Below are 21776 nucleotides of genomic sequence, written 5' to 3'. Positions count from 1 at the left end.
CATCTGCTCCGTGCCCTTGCACCTTGTGCCCGTGCGCCGGGCGCGGCTCGGGCAGGGTGCTCGGTGCCCCCCCACGCCCCGGGAGCGGGCAGAGCGCCGGGACCGCTCATCCCCAGCGCCGGGCGGCTCTGTCGCCTCTGAGAGAGCTTTGAGAACGATTATGTCTCGGGAAAACAGTATTTCCTGTTGTTAAAATTTTAAAGTAAGACTTGACAGGTTTGGGTAAATAGAGGTGCCTTCTGCCAGTGTGCCTTCTGGCACTATAAATACGTTTGAGAGTGCAGTTCAGCAAGTCCACGTATTTGGGACTGTGACTTCCTGGGAATTCTTACATGGCTTTAGTCTGAGTGTAACGTTTATTTTCTCCTAACTCGAGTCCTCGCGTCACTTCTTGGTGATGTTTAGTTGATAAAGCCACAAAGTTATTGTGAAATATGCAACATGTAGCTTTAAAGTAGAGTCCTCTTAAAACATAAATGTCGTCTTGAAATAACTTCTGAAGTTATCTGGAGTACTTTTTTTTTTTCAAACGACTTCACTGAAAATGTGTTTGTCATTGAATTGACTGTAATTGACTTTCCAGCAGAAAATAGGTTTGGTGGTGAGCTACGGAGAGGACAGAGTCCTTCACCAGTGAAATTCACGTTAGTGTCCCTTCTGAGGCAAAGCTTGGGGGAAAAAAAAAGTGTTTGAAATCCTGAGAAACTTACATTAATTAACCAGAAAGAGTACTTTGTCTTTGGGATGTCTGTCTCGCAAAATTGTTGACTGAGTCTATGACTGAAGACTATGAATCATGCTTAGATCTTGTCTGCATGACCATGATTAGTTCCAATGCAGGCTGTTGTGCTCCTGGCACTTTACAGAAGTCAAAGAGAGCTCTTGTGCTTTTTACAACATGGAGACTCTCCTACCTTTCCTGAAGGTCTGGAAGAATCATCTTCTCGCTTACCACTTTTCCCATATCCAGTACTCTTCTGCGTCTGCTACTGTTCCTGAGATGCTTGCATGTGATAAGTGTGATTTTCTTCATTGTGTGCATTTTGCAAGTATAAAAACTGTTTGGAACAAAGCACGGCATTAAAAACACAGTCAGAGTTTACACCTAAAACACTGCACAGTGGGAGGCATTTACCTACAACTTAAAACAGGAATGGAAAATTGTTTGAAAGCATTACCTGTGGAGATGGCCAGGGAGTAAAATTGGAAAACCAAATCTCTAGCCACTCAAAAAAGAGGACTTGGGTACTGCTTGAAACCTTTTGATTTTCAGGCTGCTACATTCTTTCAAAAAAGCATGAGTGCTTGACTGTTTTGATGATGTTCGGCTAGTATTTTGAGGCCTAATATTTTGTGGGGTGGGAATGTTATCTTAACCTAACTTCTCCCTAAAACTTACTTTGAAATAAGCACTCTTCAGAACTGCAGTTCTTGTTTTTGGTGGAAGAACTTGTACCATTTTATTTAGGTTGGCTTCATTCTGTAGTAATCAGACAAGCTGTCATGCCTGAAATAAAAGTTAATAGTTCTGTTTGTGCTGTGTTCATCCATAAGCCAGCCTGGGTTTGGATTTCCCATTTCAGTTATAGGCCAGTCTGATTCCTCTTGCTTCAATATTAGAGACTGTTGATTTTGTAGTTCTGTTATGTGACTATGTGGATTAAGGTATTACATAGTTCATGAACATTTTTTAAATCCACTTTGTTTCATAGTTGGTAGATGTCCCGGTCCAGTGTTGGTTGGTGGTAGTTTTTATAGTCAGTTTTATGTAAGAGGCTGTTGCTAAACAGAAGTATTTCAAGTAGGAGCTGTAACTCACTTTCAGCTGCAGTGTGGCAGGATTCCTTGAGAAGCAAACCTTTTGCCTACTTCAGGTTGTGGTTGCTGTTGTAAAGCCAGGGTCCCTAGTACTGTCAGCCTGCAGTCTCCCCTCCTAGGCAGTAAGATGCAGTTTATCAGCCTTGAGTGCTGATCTCAAGGAGGATCAAAATGGTTTGTGACAAGTTTTATTAATTAAAAAAAAAAAACCTCTCAAAACCGTACTTAGTTGCTAAGCAACTCACAGCAGTACCCTGCTGATTATGTTTTAGAGGATCCGTAAGGCTCACAGGCTGCCGCACTAATGTGAGATGAGGCACCCTTTTATCAAAACACTGCCTCTGGGACATGGAGTTCTTGCTCCTATCTTTAGAGGGTGTCACAGAAGAAAAGGTGACTCCCAATGTTTTATGTAGGTAGAGAAAGAGATAGTGAGATGACATCTCACTCAGATTTTTAGGTGGGCTTTATTTTCCCTGATGTTCACCTCTAGGTTCAGTGGAAAGACTGTTACTTTTATGCAACAAAGCAGTAAAAAAAAGGCTGATTTCCTTGGAGATTGCTGCTGCTGACCTCAACACAGTTCTCTCTCTCACACAGTTCTCCCTCTCCTTGCTTTTTTTTTTTTAAATAGTTCAGGGTGGAGAAAATGAATGGAACGAGGAAGAGTATGTTGTTGAAGAAAGCCTTAGGCAATGAGGAAACTTTAATAGAAACATTAGACTCGGGAAACTTTCAGGAAGGGGAGGTCTGATAAATAAGCATAAACTAAGGTCTTCATGGAATTATGATAGACATCAGGCCTTTGATGTTTTAACATTAGTTACTTAAACTTTTTTCTGCTTAAAAATGTATATTTGATGCCTATTTGAAGAAAATATTTGAATTCTTACAGCAAGATAAAAATGTGATCTGAAACTTCTGTAGGTCTGGGTCAAAATTAGGGTGACTTAGCTGCAAAATAAACATGAGGTATAACAAAAATGATGTTCTGTATACAAATTTTACATTGTGTATTTGTGAGAAATTAAATTAAATTTTTCCTCAGGATCCTTAGTTAACTTAGTTAACGAAGCAGCTGATTCCCAAGATAATTGTTTCAGAATCTGATTATTTTGTAGTCAGTTATATTTATTGGTCCCTGGGCAGAATTGTGACTAGTCCCTATAGTAAAACCCGTACTAGTCTGATATCTACAAGGAGTCCTACTAACTCATGTAGAACTGCAGTGTTGTGTATCCCAGGTGTTAGAGTTCATGTCTTACACCCTGTTTTGAGAAAAAAAAGAGGACCCATGATGGTCAGTGAAAAGTATTTTCAAGGTATGTCTGTTAAACAGATGTAATATTTGCATTTGTTTCTCTGGTTCCCCTGTTCTCCCACCACAAAAATCGCTACAGAGGTGTGGAGCACTGCAGTGTGTGGAGCTGCCTGATCAGAGAAGTCTTCTAATAGATCTTTACTAACTGTAGTTTATCTGTTGCAGGGACAAAGAAGAAAGCTGCGTGCCCAGGACTTGGTCTGTTTTATACCATACTGTCTGCCTTCCTTTTCTCACTGGCCTCTTTATTTCTTAAAAAAATAGAAGATGTACATTCAGTGGAAGTGAGTGCATTTCGATGTGTTTTCCAAATGGCATTTGTTCTTCCTGGTTTAATATACTACAAGTAAGTGTAGAAAACGTTTAAAGTTATTTCTTAGAACTAGATCTAGAATTATGACTCACTTAAATAAGATTGCAGTGTTATTTTAGTTTGGACTTCAGTTGCATAACTGCATTATTTTAGATTAGTTGATAGTTTCTTAATACGAATCAGAAAACTGAAAATCTTTGACTCCCTGAATGGTAGAGGCTTGTACTAGGATTATTGTATCAAATGCTTTGGTTTCCACAAAGGGGTGATCTTAAAAAAATAGAAGGTAATTTGTAGGTACTCTTGGGTTATTTTGCAAGCAAAAAATTAATTGCTAGGAGAACAGGTTCTGGACTCTGAATGTGATTGCGGGTCATGATGGAAATAAATTGGTCTGTGATCAGACAGTTAAGAATATTTGGGTATTAAAGTCCCTCATTTAGAAAGGTGTGTACCATATTTAAATATGTTTGGATGTTAGTCATGAAATAAGCAAGACAGTGACATTAATGTGACCTTTCTGTTTTTCAGAACAGGGTTTTTGGGACCAAAAGGTAAAAGAATTTTTCTTTTCTTCCGAGGATTCCTTGGTTCTACTGCAATGGTTCTTCTCTACTACGCTTATCAAGTCATGCCACTAGCTGATGCCACTGTTATAACTTTTACCAGTCCTGTTTTTACATCATTACTGGCATGGATCTTTCTCAAAGAGAAGTACAGCCTTTGGGATCTTCTGTTTACTCTCTTTGCAATCACTGGAGTGATTCTTATTGCCAGACCACCATTTCTGTTTGGGTCACATGTTACGGGGATTGAAGGAAGTTACACAGATCACCTTAAAGGAACTATAGCAGCAATTACAAGCACGTTATCTGCAGCTTTGACTATTGTTATACTAAGGAAGGTGGGAAAATCTGTGCATTACTTTTTGTCAATTTGGTATTATGCAGTCATTGGATTAATTGGATGTGTTATAGCATTGTTTGTTTTGAATGAATGGCGTTTACCACACTGTGGCAGAGATAGGGTTTTTCTAATATTAATAGGCTTGTTAGGGTTGGGGGGTCAGGTATTTCTCACAAAAGCATTACAGATAGAGAAAGCTGGACCTGTATCAATCATGAAAACAATGGATGTGGTGTTTGCTTTTATTTTACAAGTTCTTTTTCTCAATCATCTCCCAACTTGGTGGACTGTGGGTGGTGCCCTTTGTGTAGTAGCCAGTAGTTCCGGAACTGCCATTCGTAAGTGGCGACACAGCGTGAAAAAACCTAAACAGAGGGAAATCTAATAATAGAGACACTAATTCATTACAGAAACAAGCAATCTTGAAATATATATAAATACAATATTTATTTTTATTTATTTTAAGTATCCCATTTACCAAATTGTAGTACCAAATTATATCCAATAAAATAAGCTGACTTTTTTTTAACCAAAACTGAAGATATTTTAGCAACTGAGGAGGTATATACTTTCCTTTCTTATATTTAGGCATGCTCATATGGGCAGTAGATACTTAAAATTTGTTGCTTCCTTTCCAAAGTGGACAATATTTATTTTCCTAAATTTCCTGACTCTCTACTTCTTAGATGCTTTCTTTATTTTTCAGAACAATGGAAATAAGTCTCCCAGACTTAATACCATTCTGTGCTTGATTACCACAGGGATTGCAGTACAAAAGTTAGAAGGGAATGAAGAGTTGATAATCCTTAAACAACCAGCTTTTATAGAACAGATAAAGCTTGTTCTTCTACAAGCTTTCTAATTATTATTTTGCACAAAACAGATGCCAAATGCGGATTTAATTTTAATTTGGATTCTAAAAGAACAAAAGCAATTTCATTTTTCCAAGTAATACCAAGGGAAAATTAACTTGTGAAAATTACCTATCAGCTTGGCTTTTTTTAAAAAAGAATTTTAAGTGTTTGCACTTACCTTACCGACATAGTGAAACAACCTAATCACCTTTTTTTTTTTTTTTTTCAAATGTGATTTTCCCAATAAACATGTCTTTAGTTGCTGCAGTCTCAGTGATGAGAGACAACAGTTAATCCTGTACCAGTCATAAATAAGCCCTTTCTTGTGGTATGGAATGCTGCACTGTAGCTGCACTTTTCTGTATTCTATGCAAAAGATTGTATTTTTTAGGTATTTAATATAGTTTATATTTAATGCTGCTTATGACTCTTTTTAGATCTTCTATACAATAGTTCTTTATGAGATGAAGTTTGAGTCTCTTTTGCCTTCATAAAGTTAGGAGGATTTACAGTAAAGCTTTTGCCAGTTTCCAAAGAATGTACAAGCCTGCAATCTAATTGCAGTCTCACAGAAAATGGGGGTTGGCCAAGGTTGTACAGAGGTTCTACAGAAAAGGTTTGAGGAAAGCTTGGTGTAAGGATGAAGCTATGCATACACATCACATTCAGGCATCCACACTACATCAGACAGTGCTAGTGGGCAACTTGAATCCCACTTCTCCAGCTGGCCCTTTTAAGTCTGCATTTATCACTTCTCTTGCACATCTTCTTTCTTTTGTAGGCTTTATCTTGAATGCAACAAATACTAAAGAAAAATGCTTGTATTACTGGTCTTGGTGTCCTTCATGTTTCAGGAGGACTAAATGTTTAGTATCAGAAAGTGGGATTTTCCCAAGTTGAATCTTACATACTTTTGGATCTTGTCTCAGTAGAGTTGAAAGAAAATTTTAACTTGAATCTTGATTTGGTTCTTTGTATCATGGGGACGTTTTCAGTTACTTACTCTAGTGTTCTTCTAAAAGAGAATGCTGTGTTTTGTACACTTGATAACATGATTTTTTCAAAATCACTAACGGTGGCACATGTTTTCTTATTTTGATTTATAGATGTCTGGTCACGTGTCTTTTCTTTTGCCAGTAAGCATTGCATCATGTCAGGGCAGATCTAGGGACTTCAGTCCCAAAGGCATAGAATGTATGTAGTACTTTAGGGTCAGCGTGTCATCTAATCTATTGAGTTGGAAAGGGCCTGTCAGGATCATTGAGTCCAACTCCTGGCCCTGCACAGGACACCCCAAGGGTCACACCATGTGCCTGAAAGCATTGTCCAAATGTTCCTTGAATCAGACAGGCTTGGTGCTGTGACTGCTTTCCTGGGAACCCTGTTCCAGTCCCCAAACATCCTCTGGGTGAAGAATCTCTTCCTGATATCCAGCCTAAACTTCCCCTGACTCAGCTTCAGGCCATTTACTCGAGTCCTGTCACAGCATGGGGAGAAGAGATCGGCACTTGCCCCTCCGCTTCCCCTTATGAGGATATTGAAGACCACAGTGAGGTCTCCCCTCAGTCTCCTCTTTTTCAGGGTGAACAGATCGAGTGACGTTAGCAACTCCTCGTAAGTCTTCCCCTGCAGACACTTCACCATCTTTGTGGCCCTCCATTAAGCTAACAGCGTAATGTTTTTCTTATATTATGGCACCCAAAACTGCCCTCAGCACTTGAGGTGAGGCTGCCCAGTGCAGAGCAGAGCAGGACAATCCCCTCCCTTGCCTGGCTGGCGATGCTGTGCCCAGTGCTTCCCAGGACACAGATGGCCCTCCTGGCTGCCAGGGCACTGCTGACTCATATTCCCTAGCCATCTACCAGGACCCCCAAGTCTCTTTCTGTGGTGCTGCTCTTCAGCCTCTCATTCCCCAGTCTGTCTGTTGCCCTACCCCAGGTGCAGAATCTGTCACTTGACCTTGTTAAACTTCATATGTTTGGTGATTGCCCAGCCCTCTAATTTATAGAGGTATCTGCAGGGCCTCCCTGCCTTTGAGGGAGTCAACAGCTCCTCCCAATTTAGTGTCATCAGCAAACTTCATATTCCTTAGAGTCCTGTGTCCAAGTCATTAATGAAGATGCTGAAGAGAACTGGGCTGAGGCTAGAGCCCATTGGTGACTGGATGCCAGGCTGATGTCACCCCACTCACTGCAGCTCTTTGTGCCTGACCCGTGAGCCAGTTGCTCACCCATCATGCACCAGAGTTATCCAGCTGTGTGCTGGACAGTTTGTCCAGAAAGATGCTGTAACAGTATCAAAAGCTCTGCTGAAGTCCAAAAAGATGACATGTACTGGCTTTCCTAGATTGACTAGGTGGGCTATCCTGTAGTAGAAGGAAATCAGGTTTGACAGTCAAGACTTGCCATTCATGAAGCTGTGCTGGCTGGGACCAATGATTGCGTTGTCCTCCAGGTGTTTTTCAGTACCTCACAGTACTTTTCCACGTATCATGAGGAACTGTCTTTGTCCAAGTTTCTGTAGGTAAGACCAGCACCCTGAATCTGAATGTGTTTATGGATATGAGCAGATTCCACTTGAGTGGTAGAATCAGTTCCTGCTTACAGCTGTCTGTTCTCTGCTTTTCCTGAAGGCTGAAGCTCAGCTACTGCTGACAAGGTCAGGAAACTGCTTTACTATCTCTAAAAACCCTCACATAATAATAAAATTCCAGTTTGGCACCCTTTTTGCATAATACTGTGAACTGGGATTGTTTTTCTGCTGCTTAACCATCACTGCCATTGAGCAACAGCTTTCAGGGGAGGGAAAGAAAACAGGCTGCATTTTTTACTGCTTCACTTCATGTTTAATATGCATGTGTTTGAATTGCCACTTATAAAGGTGTGGTCCCAAAGCAGTTCAGATTGATGCAAACTTGTATTGTCAGCTAGCCCAGATCTCTCCACTTGGCTCAGTGCTTATGTGGTTATGATGAGCTACCCCTGGGAGCTGATCCAGTACGATCTTTTAGTAAGGTTGTTGGAGAGGGCAAAACCAGAGTAGCCTAAACTTGATGACAGTATGAAAACATTAGGAAGTAGAATTAGATAATAGTTGAAAGTACAGTGTATGAATGCTGCTTTGTCAGTACAGAATAAAAATTATGTGGAAGCTTACATAAAAATCTTTAGTTCATATGATTTCAATGAATCTTGTTTACACTTAGTAGAGAAGAACAGGCTACTGAAGAAAGGATTGTTTTCTTGCCCTTAACACATAAGTAAATGTAGAAAATATGCTACATGACCAAAAATCAACATCTAGGTACAGTGATTTGTAATTTTTGTCTCACATTCTTGCAGAAACTCTTTCAATATATTTCTAGTGCCAAAACCCCCAGATGATTGATTTTTTTCTTTGTTCAAACATACAGGGTTTCCTTATGGCATCATCTGCTTATTTCCTCTTGCTGTTCTTAAACCTTCCTAAATATTTAAGTTGTTAAAATAATAATCTAAACCGGTGTTTTGGAACACTGTTTTGATTTTGATCTGTCTTTTAGGGAACTGTTTAACTGGAATGAGAATGAAGAACTTGACTAGGGCTTCTCTATCCATAAAGCATGACAAGCTAGTTTCTGTAATCGGTTTTTTAGATGATGTTGAGAATGAAAGACATTTAAGCTTTAAGTTCTTCAACCACCTCAATTTAAAAATTTTTCTTCCTCTTAAATATAGGCTGAAAACATAAATATTAGTTGCAAGCCTTAAAGAAATTACAAAAGTGTGGATACCATGAAATTCTGGGGTTTTTTAATTGAAAATATTTCTTTAAATTTCTCTTAGGATGGTAAAACTCTTCTTCAAAGCTTAACAGTTTGAGAATCTGAAATGAAACTGAGCCTTGATTCTTTTAGATTCTGATCTTTTTTAGCTTTTTAATACAGCAAGTTTCTCAGGGTCAAAAGTTATTTTTCTGAGCTTTGAGTCAGAAATATATTGATGTTCATTGTCTGCAGTGTCCTGTTGTTATCTTTACTTTAAAGTTTGATAAATATACTTTTCTAATAGAAACTCTTTCCTTTGTAATATGATGAAATATTGTTGCATTGCAATTGCTTTGTTAAAATGTTAAGTTTCTCTTGAATTTCAACATATTCATTCATTGATTCTGAATAGAAAGAATAATAGTTAATTATTGGTTATTTTGCACAGAAATGTAGGGATAAAAAGATTTAGTTGTTACTGATGCATCATAAGTTTGTTCCATGTGTTCTTCACTATGCAAGACACTGTAATTGCCTGTGGTCTTCAGTGAGACTTTGTAGCCTTAAAGCCTTATGTACCCACCTCTTCTATAGAAAGCTGATGGCTTTGTACTGTCACTGTGCAGCAGCCAATTTCTTTCAGGTTAAGTTGGTTGTTTAAAGTATGCTCTAAAAGCCCTTTAAATAAATCTACACCAAGAATTTGACAAACTCGTTGTGTAGACAAGGGTGGTCTATGTAATTAAAGTGGATTTCCAGCATTTGTCAAACATCAGGCATGAAGTAACCTCAACATAACAGGTGATATTACTAGTTAAATGTGTCATTTTTATTCTGAAACCAGACTCCCAGTTCCAAAAAGTGTTCCAAGATGGTGCTTCCCATAATTGGTAATGACCAAATGGATCATACTTCCCTTGATCATAATTTAAAATAAATTACTACCCCCATCGTTACTTTCTCTTCCTTGCGCTTTTGTTTAAGAGCTGTCTGTTGGAAGGTTTATTTCTAGGGAGGCAGCCTCTTTAGAAGTTATTTCCTTGCTAACTAGCAGTAGTTACCCAGGAAGAGTCTGTCTTTTAGTTCTCTAACCATGATAACCATGGCAGGCTCATCAGGGTAATAAAAGCCCCACAAGGGTAATAAAAACACGATCTCTGTCCCTGTGTGGATTCAGCATTGGCAGTGCTGACAGCAGATGTGAACACTGACTTCCGCAGGGCCTTGCAGCTACCAGAAGAATGTTTTTGGGGTCATAACTGCCTGTCCATCCAAAGAAAAGTTGTGGCTTTATGTTCCTGCAGATGCAGGTGACTTCAGGGGGGAACATACATAGAGTTTTATGGTGATAACTTCTGTGTATCAGAATGAGTAATTTCCTATGTTATGTGAATTATTGTTTGACAAAAAGGGGGTAAAAATACCCTCAGCATTAATTAAAGGATTTTTACTATGTCCTATATATTGTTAAATATATGTTGAATTATATGTTTTGTAGAAGTTACTGGCTTTGTTATGTAGTAGTATATTTTTATAGACAATTCTTATATATTGAAATGTTAAGATATTTTCATAAGAGATTTATATTCCTCATTCCTAATAAAATGATCCTGAAGAATTAGTCTCTGGTTTTGTATTGATTAGTGGAATATAACTGAATGTAGTGATTGTAAAACTTAATGAAAGAACTGTTAATGAAACAGTCCCTGGTAAACATGAACATATGCCTCAAATTCTGCTAATATTAGCATGCTGCATGGCATCTTATGCCTTGCAACAAGCTAGTGACAAAATGAAGCTTCATCAACTTCCATACGTTCATTTCATAACTGGAAACACTGTAGCATTGACAGATCAGTAAAGTTAAATTTTCCTGTGTCCAAGTGGCAGTTTGTTTCTGTGGATTTTTTTGTTCTGTTTTATTACTGTACATCATGATTGGAATCCAACTCTTGTCCCTCTTGTCACAAGGTGATACTTAATTCATCCTTGTGCTTCCCATTATCTAGTGTGTCAATAATTAATTTTTCACCAAAGAGGAAGAAAAAATTCATGTTTGCTAAGTATTACAAAAAGATTGCAAAATTTATTATCCCTAGAGCACTGCTAGTTCTACAGCATTGCCAGTTTTTGTAAGAGCAGAAGATAGCAGAAGTGAACTTCTCAAGCTTGCGCTTGAGAGCTTTGAGAGGAGATGACAAATCTTTTTTTCTGGGTGTAACTTAGGGAAAAATAGATGAGGGGCTATGAGTTACATCGTGGGGAATTACTGGCAGTGTTGGCCTGTCTATCCAGCATCCTCTTCATTTTGTATGCTCAAAAATTAGCTTCTTGTAGAACGACTCAGTGCTGTTTGTTTCACATGCTCTAAAGTAAAGGAAAAGCAAGGTACTTCCTAGAGATCTAACTGTGCCACAGATAGGCAAGGGAAGATTATTTGTGAAAGAAACTTTGCCACTTTCTCTTGGCAGTCCTGTGTGTTCTTTGGAATAGCTAAAAATATATAATAGAAATTTAGGCTTCAAGGGAAGGGGGGGAAAAGAGCTGTTTGGATAGTATTAAAATATTTATTCAGGAATTATTAGTGACATAGCATAAGAGACAAAGGCTATTACTAGATAATAAAACTCTTGAAACAAAATTACAGAATTATGCTATTCACTCAAAAAGACCCCCAAAACCCAAGCAAAAGGAAAAGAGATCAAAGGATTTCAAATTAAAAAGCATTCCCATTATTACTTGGGAAACAAACTTCACTGAAGTTGTAAAAATACGAGCACTGCAAGTTATCCCCTTATTGATTTGATAAAGAGTTCTTACAGTCCTGAGCACAGGAAATAGTATTTGAGATAAAATGTGCAGATGAATTCTTCAAATAGGTTTCAGTTGATTTTTCTTCAATTAGCTTTTATTGAACTGTATTTTTGGACACTATGGAATGGAGTTTGTACATTGCCCTGTCAAGGAGCAGTGAATTCTAGAAAGGATAACAAACTAATTTGTCATCTGAATTTACTTGTTGAGCAAAGGGAAAAAGAGATTTGAGTTCTTGCTCTGCTGGAATGAAGTGGTTTTGGGGTCTGTATGAAAGAGGTGGAAAGAAAACTTGTATTTTCTGGCCAGTGAGTAGGAAGTTCATTTTCCCTTTGTACTGTGACTGTTCTGTCGGCAGGTGGGGCTGTCTTTCTTAATTTATTCCTCAGGATGTAAGATTAAATCCTCTTAAAAATCCACGGATCTAGACATTAAACATTTCAGTACAATGTGATGTATGTAGTATAAATACTAAATTTAAGTAGGATTCCAAATGTTGTTGAAGCATTTTATTGACTACACAGAATGCAGGTCAGCAGACCCTTGAATAATCTCTTAAACTCTTTTCTCTGATGTTTTAAACTGTATCCTGCACCCCCCCAGAGCAAAAGATTCTAGATGGTGCTGGAGGACTTTGGCAAGGCTCTCTCTGAAGTTCTAGGGAGCAAGGAGAGAGGGTCTGCCCCCTTCGTGTGAGCATCAGTGAGCTGGCAGGGATCTTGTAATGAGATTGGACATCTTATCAGTAATGATGGTACTGGGTATGATGCAGTCTGGATATGTAGTATATATCCTAAACATTCTTATTATTATTAAAAAAAAAATTTAAAAGGGAGGGATAACAAGTACATCCTTGCTGTTAAATTCTTTGTGGCAATTTGTGGTGGGCTAGGATGAATTTAGGCTACTGGTTCTAATGTTGCACAGAAACAGAGCACATACACTGTCTGAGCAGTTGACCAGCAGGTTGTAATTGTTGCCTTCTGTTTTTCTCCTGTTTGGCTGGGGGATATAAAAAATATTTCTGTTCCACTCTTAATTTTTATTTTGGGGCTGGGGTGAGACCCCTACATAGTTCTTGAGCTGGTTCTTGGTGCAGGTGCTGGGGCAGGGAGGCCTTATACATCATCTCATACCTCATCCCCAGGCCGTACTGCCAAATATTTCCAATGCCAGGGTTTCCCAATAACTGTTGCTCTGGTCACCACAGCACGGGGCTATGGACAGGAGCAGGTGTGCTGGAAGAGTCTCTTCAGCCAGAGCAGCTGATTAAGTAAGGAAGATGTGCAAGCTTTTGAGCATAGACACACCATATTGTGCCTAAAGCCTGGTAGAGTTGGGAAAGGTTGTCCCAACTTAAATTAAGGGAGAGAAATATTAGAAAGGGAGGAGGTGACATAGCTAAGTACTGCAGTGAGCTAGAAAAAATACTTGTCAGCATGTTTTCCATTGGAAGGTTGGCTGGAGTATTTTTTGCTGGTGTTAACTGGCACTGTTAGGTGTTGTTCTACTTCGTAGGAAGTACTGGACAATTTTTGGGAAGCTGAGTAATGTTAGAGAAGAGAAAAACCTTTTTAATATTATTTGGAAAGGCAACGTGGCAAATCCATTTTAATTTATAAAAATACACACAATGCACTTTGAATCAGATATTAATATTTTCTTTCTTGTTTTCCCATTAGTACTTTATTTCTTAAAACAAATATTCCTTTATATTACCATAAAAATTTTTCAGTCACTATTGAGTTTTGATCAGGAAGTGAAGGAAAAAGCCGTTTGCTTTTAAGAAGTAAACCTGATTGTATTGGGTTTTTTTCACTTTGCCAGAAATATTTCATGTCAATCAACGCCTTGTAATAGATGTGTGTTGAATTTCTTCATTAAACATCATCTTTATGTAATATGAATAAGACCCTATGTTCTGCTATTCGTAGTAATGTATGTGGGGAGTCCTATGAAAACACTTAGTTGGTGTTCTTTATTCTTGCCGTATGACAAAACACTTTTTTCGTTATTGAAAATGGAGCGTGAGAACACAATACTACAATCTGAAATCTCGCATGGGAGGACTGCAAGTAGCAAGGTAGCCTTTTCTTCCCCAGAAGCCTTGTTTGCTTACGTGATTCCTCTCCCTTTTCTGCTTTACCTGCCAGAACCATGTAGCTCTATTTCCTTTGCAGTTCGTTACTTCTTAATTTGCAGAAAAGGTGGCTAATTTTAATTTCAGATGTTATCAGTACAGTTGTGTTGTTTTTTTCAAGGAAAGAAGGAAGGTGTGAAACATATACATATACGTATATATATTAAGCTATAAACTTTACAGATTAGCCATATTTTCTGCATCAACAGGACTTGTACATTTTAATGTCAATGTCTATCATAAATCGTCTTGACAGAGCCTTACAGAACAGCTTCTTGTATCTCTTGTTCTCTTAGGAGGGAGAGAGAAGGGAGAGAAAAGGGAAAGGAAAAGTCTTCGGGAAAATCTTTGTTCTCTCACTGGCAAGTACTCTGTAGCAAAGCTGTCCCAGTGAAGCCTGTCTGTGTGATTGGGTACAGATTTAAGGAAGAGAAGGAACAGTTTGTTCTCTGCTGATTATATAAGAATACTCTTCACAGCATGTTGCTTGCTTCACGTTACAGCCTGTATCCCACGATTAGCATGGAAAAAAATAGGAAAACTAGAGTTATACCCACATTTCTATTTCTTTACTATGCCTTTTTTGAAACCTGGAAACCTTGGGCTTAAGGTAATGAATGCTACTTTATTTTAGCCTGTAGCTCTCTAAATGTCAGTTTTGATCAAGAAACTTAAATGCTGTTTTTCTCAAAAGAAATATATTTGCCAGTTTGATTCTTCTCTTTAAAATTTTCTGTAGGGTTCTGGTCTTTCCAAGTTCTCCGATGCCCACAGATATTTTTGTAGCATGTTTTTCTAATTTGCCTTTTGTCCCCTTGGATATTTAGAACTTCATTTCAGGATTGAAAGCATTTTTGCAGTCTTTACTGATGGTTTTTTTGTTGACAAGACAGATTTCCTCTTTCATATGCACACTTAGAAATAATGCTCCAGGTAGCTAATTAATGAAGAAGCATTATTCACTTTTCATTTCTCCCATTTAAATGTTTTTAGTGCATTAGGAGCTTATAGACAGAAGAATGAAGGGTTACACTGCACTTTTAAAAATTGCAGCCTAGATCTCTCTCTCTGGAGCTTAACAGATACGTGTAGGCCCCCAAATTTTTATATAGATCATACTGTGCTTACATACAATGTGCTGTAAAGAACAGCGGCTACTTTCAGTTCCTCAGTTGTGCTTACACTGTTGTCTCTCAGAGGTGGAATTGATGGGGGCTGCTATGGTTGTACTCTCAAGGGCACAGGAATATTGGGTGTGTAGTGAGGGTGCACAGGAAATGGAATACAGCACTGCAGATCAGCCAGGACACTGCAAAACTCCTAATCCAGCATATAGGGAAGATTATTGGGGTTTGAGGTCATCTTATGCTCTCTCTCCCCTCAAATGCTGCCATGGATGATGGACTGTTCAATGGAAAGCTGATCACATTTACAATACACTGGCAACTGAGAAACTTGAAAACGGGAGATAACAACACTGTACTGTCTTCAGAAATCCTAGAAATTTGTTTTGGACAAATGTTTTATGAAGATCTTTCCGTAACAGCCCCATTCACAAACCTTTTGGTTCTTTAGCCCTTTTTTTTTTTTTTTTGCTGTCACAATCTTCCTGGTAACTTTTCTGCACATGATCTTAGGTCATTAGTTTAGAATCTGGTGGTGCTTATGTATAGTTTTATTATTGACTTTTTTACTTTAAGTCTCAATTTTGTTTTTATGACTTTTGTGATAATTTAAGGGGTACTTTTATTGGTATGTTATCACACTTCAAAGAATTTTCGACTAGGCTGTCTGGGATTTTCAGTATTAAATGCCTCATAACCACATGTATTTATTTTCTTAGCCTTAGTATATATATGACTCCAAGCTGTAATTAGTGACTCAGTGTTAAACTGTACCAACATGTCTATAAAACACAGCATATGGATATCTTGATGAAAGGAAATTGGGAGATGCTGCTTTTATAAACCTGAAAGCTGCAGAGCAGATGTGGAAGGAATTACTGCAAAGAATCTCAACTGGCATATAAAACAGAAGCTGAAGTTTATTTTGGTTTTATTATAAAAGAAAAAACATTTTACTAAAGTTCTGTTGTATTTAAGGTTACATAAAATTGTGTTGTTTAGAACTAGCTGTGAAACTATGTGCACTGATGGGACAATGGAACAAGGCAATTGTTTTTGCTTTAAATATTTAGTACTAGAAGTACAAGCGGATTGTAAAATACGTATTTTTAGAATTTACAGGAAATTTAATAATGTTCCTTTTTGGGGGAGAAGACTGGAATAGATATTGCAAAGTTAATATCCTTTTTTTAATTTCATGAGCAAAGAGCAAAATGGTGATTACCCGTTTTGCAGTCTGATTGTCTGGCTTCTTCCGTGGAAAGTCCTAGTCATAAATGTTCATTTCTCAAGAACTATCAACCACAAGCATTCCCTTGCTCTCATATTTTCAACACCTAATCAGTCAGCCTGACTTTGTAGAAAACACTAGATTGTTATTTACTTACCTCTTATATATTTCAGCAGAGCACTGAAGTGCTTACCAGACTAAAACATGGGTGCTGTTACAGCGCTAAAAGATTTTACTCACTTTATTTTCCTTTTCAATTATCCTGTTAGTGTAATGCTGCATTAAAATTGCAGTGAATTACAGTACACAGTGAAAACACTACAAGATTTTGAGTTACACTTTTACATAGAGGGTACTTGAAATCTCCCAACGTGAAATACCTTAAGAGAAAAATACTAACGTACTGGGTAATTACATGTTTTCTAATGTGATTGCCCACTGTGTTGACACCATATTCTTCAACTATTAAAAGAAAAACAAACAATTAAAATATCTTATGGCTTTAACTATTCTGGTTACTTACCTAAACAAATTCTTGTGTTGGTTCTTGAATTTGGTGAAATGTATACTATGGCAGGTTGCCAGTAAAGGAGCTGAATGGGGTTAATATTAAATTCAACCTGTAGACTGGTTGTTGTTTAGACGTGAGCATTAAAGACAATACAGATTTTATAATTTATTACATGAATAACTCATTGTCTTGGCTGCTTGTTTAAAGGGATGACAGAGCACGGGCAAGTCAGGCAATTTGTTGCTTTGCAGATGAAGGGAATCCATGAGTGCAGTGATAATTTGGTATTCAAACTAAAGACACAATCATGAACTACCTTTTGGTGAAGCTCCCTTGAAAATGTCAGTCAGGACAAATAAGAGTAATACTGTTCTAGAAATACTAGAAGAGAAATACTGTACTAGAAATACTGTTCAAAAGGATTAATAAGGTGAACTTGAACAGTTAATGGCATTAAACAAAGACAAATACATATAATAATTTAGATCCATCAGGCTTTATTGTTTAGATGCTCAGGACAATACTCCATTCTGGTTGGACCATGTAATTTTATGCAAGAAACAACATATTTTATCATTATAAATGTATTGAGGATTTTACTGTGTATTTGAGGAACTTCAAATCTAAAACTATATGAGGAAAGCAATAAAGCAGGTTTCTCAATACATTTTCATCATGACTCTATAATTTGATGTGGAATGAAAGGGCTAGTTCCTTGCCACTTTAATATTGCTAATCTTTATGTATATTGTTGGCCCCTAAATTCTCATAGATTAATCAATTAATAGCTATGTATTTTCCATCCTCTGGGTTTTGGTTTTTTTTTAGGGAGAAGTAACAAAATTATGGTATAGTATTCAATTTTATTAAATATATTAACTTTATTCAATTACTAGTATTAATACTTAGACTTCCATTGTCCCTGAAGTGTAATATGAAATTAAAAAGTATTCTAATGTAGTCTCTAACTTAAAAAACTGTCATAAAATAATGGTATACTAAAAACATAGCTAAGTTATACAATGGGAATACAGTTAAGGCATAAAAGGCTTTCTTTGATCTATATCAGGAGCTACTTCACTGAAATATGAAATTTCTTGGACTACAACTTGTGTAGCCAAAAAAAAGATAATGCAATTATTCCATATTTATAATTAATTATCCTTAGCAGAAAAGTTCTCTCCTAGAGATAATTGAAAAAAGTGTGTGAGCTTTTTTCAAGTTTACTACAAAACCTTTTGCATCTCTTCCAAAGACTAATTGGGGCATGACTTTATTAATGATTTGAAAGTCAAACAGCTGATGTCAATTCCAAAGCTCATTGCTTCAGCTTGTTTTTAACTGTTATTTTTTTAAATCTAGATACATTTTTTTTTCTAATTTAAATGTCAGAAAGTCTTTGAGCAAGTTCATTAGACTTTCAGAATTGCCTCTATGACTGATGGTTAATAGTCAGGCAAAACTGACCTCACATCACATAAAGTAATATTAAGTTTGTAATTTAGTTACAAAGCTTCTGGAACCTTTGGAGAATAGCAGACTTCATAAGAAAGCTCCAGTTCAGAGTTAATAATTTAAAAACAATTTCTGAAATTCAAGTAGTTTGTCTTATGCCTGTATTTATTTATTATTTTGAATCAGTATAGAAGTTGTACTGGTTGGGATTATTTATCTAGCAATCACAAACAGTCTCAAAATTGGGCTCTTAGTAAAATAATTGTCTTAAGTGAAACAGCCTTTCTGTAAGAACTGGTTTCATGGGGCAGAATCCCTTCATGACTGAAGTAGGGTTGTGCTTTACAGAGAGAGCTGAGGTGCCCTGACGGAGCAGTCACCACCCTGCCTCCATGGGCTGTACTTCTGCAGAATGATAATTGGTTTATTGGAAGCAAGGAATGAATTGCAGATAAGGCCTGTGTGTTCCTTCACAAGAAAACTGTCTATCCATTTGTAAATCAATGAAAAGTTTGCTGTACTGAAACCAGAGTGCAGTTAAGAAAACATTCTCAGTCCTTACTTTCATGTGTTTCTAATTTTCTTTTAGAATTTCTGTTTACATTTGTGCAAGTGTGCGTGCTTTTCTTTAGTCCTAGCTGAAGGGTGAATTTTGGAGCAAAGCCCAAGGAAAAACCTTTTGGCTATTTTTTTAAAATCAAAAGCATATTTTAAGTGTTTTATGTAATTTGTTAAATAAATTGTTTGAAAATATTGCTATATAATACCACAATTAAAAACAAAATATTCCTTTGTACATTATACTGCAGGGTTTAGGCAAGTGATACATAGCTCAGACTGAGTGCAGAAAAAAAGCCAGGTATTCTTGAGTACTGATGCTACCACTGTAGTTACTTTTTTCCTGATGGGAAAATTGCCCAAGTAAACTCACATTGCTTTAGTTTCCCCATCTGTATAATGTGAATAATACTTACCATCTCATGGGAATGTGTGGAATTTAATATTCATGCATCACTTTGAAGTTCATCTCTAAATCAATTCTGTAACCCAAACTCCAAAATGCATGGCTGATAGAAGACTGTGAGACACATCAATATTTTCTGGAAGTCCTGTATTTTTCTCTCCCTATAAATACTGTATTTTAGCTGGATGTGTTGTCTTTCTATATTGTCAAGCCTGATGGAGCAGTAGGGTACAATGTGATGACTAACAGTGAGTTCTCGTGAGAACAGGGTAGACACTGATGTACAATGAGGGAGAAAACTGAAGCACTCTCAAGACACTCTCTGCTTGGCTAAGAATGTTAAAAAGAAACCATGACCCATGAGTTAAGTCCAGCAAAACAATGCTTTCTTCATCTGTTTAATGCTGAGGTTACCAGGCAGCTCAAAATTCACTTCTGCAAAGCTCAGATGTGGGAGTACCCAACAGAAAGTGGAATTCTGGCTGCCTGCAGAGTTCTCCCACCTTGGGAACAAATTTGAGGAGAGGTCAGTGACTTTTTTGGGGGGGAGTCACTTTCATTGTGTGTACAACCAGGGAGAGACATCCTGGGTAACAATCCTAACAGCAGCTTTCCAACTTGTCATCAAGGAAATGAGCTTCTTCCCAAGTAAGTCTGCTTGCAGCAACTTTATTAGATATATCTAGACACCATTATTTATTCATATTCAAATTTTTCTCATCCTGCAATGCTTGGTAGCAGGGATGCAATTTCTGAACTGTTAATTGCATAAATACTTTTTAGGAAAAGAGCAGTCCTGCAGCTTTGTGATATTCATAATTTCTTCATTCCTACAGTATTCAGAGAAGCAAATGTCATCCCAGAGAAAATGAGCATCTAATTATTTTGTAGAGAGCACTTCTCACTGTTGTATCTAACGTGTAACTTTTACAGTGTTCAAAAATATTACTGTTATTAAATAATCATCCAGTGTCCTGGTGAAACAAGAAGTTTTCAATTTACAGGTGAAGAGCTGGATCTCAAGAATAACATCCTTAATGCAACAAGTTGCTCGAGCTTGTTATTGATCCCTGGTATGCTAAGTTGGCCCATTGATGTGTGCCTGACGACCGATGCCTTTTTGGCAAGTCAAGGATCTGGTGATTTCTCCAAATTTCCCATTCAGTAAAATGTAAGTTTCTTTTCAGTATAGGATATCTTTTATTGTTGGAAATTTGGAAGTTGAAAAAAAGTGCAAACACATTGTAAAGGAAAAATTATATATCTTTCCCCCTGGAATAATGTGATAGCAAATTTCCTGCACTCTTTAAAACAAATGGAAAAGCAGAGAGAAACTGGAAAAAACTTCTGTGGAAAGGTTGGTGTTGCCTGTGTGTTTGGAGGATAATTCATTATCACTATTGTAGAGCTGAAAATCCATTGCATGACCTGTTATGAAGCAACTGACACAAGTTGCAGTGTACACTAGAATATTATTAATTGAATGTATTTTGAGCCAATATTCAGGATCTAAGTATATGAAAGTACTGAAAAATACACAGACCACACAAAACATGAGTTGGAAAACATTCACTACTCAAATTTTAATTTTTTCAAAATATTGTATTATGGCATTTTTTGGATACTATATATATATGCAGTGAATGAAATCCAGGCCATGCTGGAGGCAAAGGGAATGTTAAATTTTCTGCAGAACCTGGATTTTATCCAGTATGTACTGTATTTCAGTATAGAATGACCAATATTACAAGTTAATTAGCTAAATTAGTTCAGATTGATCATGTCTCATGTCTCCTTAACAATAAATTATTTAGATGGTATTCTGCTAAAAAGATCAAGGTGTTTTACTATAGTGATGTATTTTCTTCTCTGTTCTGATAATCAGAATCTGTAAGCCATGGACAGACTCAGAATAGATAATAAATGTAAAGCCAGGAAGTAATAAGTGAATAAATATGTAACATACTATACCTGACCTAAATTGTTTAAAAAATCCAAATAACAACATAAAAACTGTTTAAAAATACATAACTTACCAGTGGGCAACCTCACTGGTGTTTTTTGATGTATTTGTTGAATAGACTATTTGCTAACAGACTTTCTCCACTATTATTACTATCTACAGGACATTAATACTCTTGTATTATGCTCACAAGATAATTATTGCAATGAGGTGATGAGTGTTTGCTCAGGTAACAAAGTAGAATACTTAGGGATAGATCTGATGTTTCAAGTATAATGTAAATAGTATAATGTAAAATGGTACGACGAGTTCCTTGCTTTGAAAGAGAATTAAATAAATGAACTGTAAGTTTTATAGCTCCACACTGGGACACAATCTCCGCATACCTTCTTTATGAGAATCGGTGCCCTTCACATAAAAACGTCCTAAACAAACCCGTGTTAGCTATAGTCAACTCTCGCCAGTTTAAGAATTAAGAATGATTCCTTTAAACTGGAAGTTTACGACACTCTTCCTTCTTGTACTTCTTACGGAAAAAATTGCAGGCAGAGATGCACTGCTGCCTTCACCAAACCGCATAGTCCCGCAGCACCGACGGAAGCCACGCCGCGTGGCCC

The 21776-nt window shown here is 37.2% G+C and overlaps 2 protein-coding genes across 3 annotated transcripts in view; both read left to right on the top strand.

Moving 5' to 3' along the window:
* Positions 1-6285, top strand: part of SLC35G1 (solute carrier family 35 member G1) — a 7325-nt gene extending 1040 nt beyond the window's left edge. Inside the window, exons 2-3 of the mRNA XM_017725859.1 lie at positions 3291-3485; positions 3984-6285. Of these exons, the coding sequence (XP_017581348.1) occupies positions 3291-3485; positions 3984-4743 (955 nt within the window). The 3' untranslated portion in view covers positions 4744-6285. The remainder of the gene's footprint in view (positions 1-3290; positions 3486-3983) is intronic.
* Positions 6286-14429: 8144 nt separating this feature from the next.
* The window catches only part of PLCE1 (phospholipase C epsilon 1), a 149861-nt gene continuing 142514 nt past the window's right edge, over positions 14430-21776 (top strand). For both annotated transcript variants that reach the window (XM_017726044.1, XM_008643911.2), the window contains exon 1: positions 14430-14521. The gene's annotated coding sequence lies outside the window, so the exon portion shown is untranslated. The remainder of the gene's footprint in view (positions 14522-21776) is intronic.

Source organism: Corvus brachyrhynchos, unplaced genomic scaffold, assembly GCF_000691975.1.
Source record: "Corvus brachyrhynchos isolate BGI_N302 unplaced genomic scaffold, ASM69197v1 scaffold61, whole genome shotgun sequence".
NCBI lineage: Eukaryota > Metazoa > Chordata > Aves > Passeriformes > Corvidae > Corvus > Corvus brachyrhynchos.
This window is presented reverse-complemented; position numbering and strand designations above follow the sequence as displayed.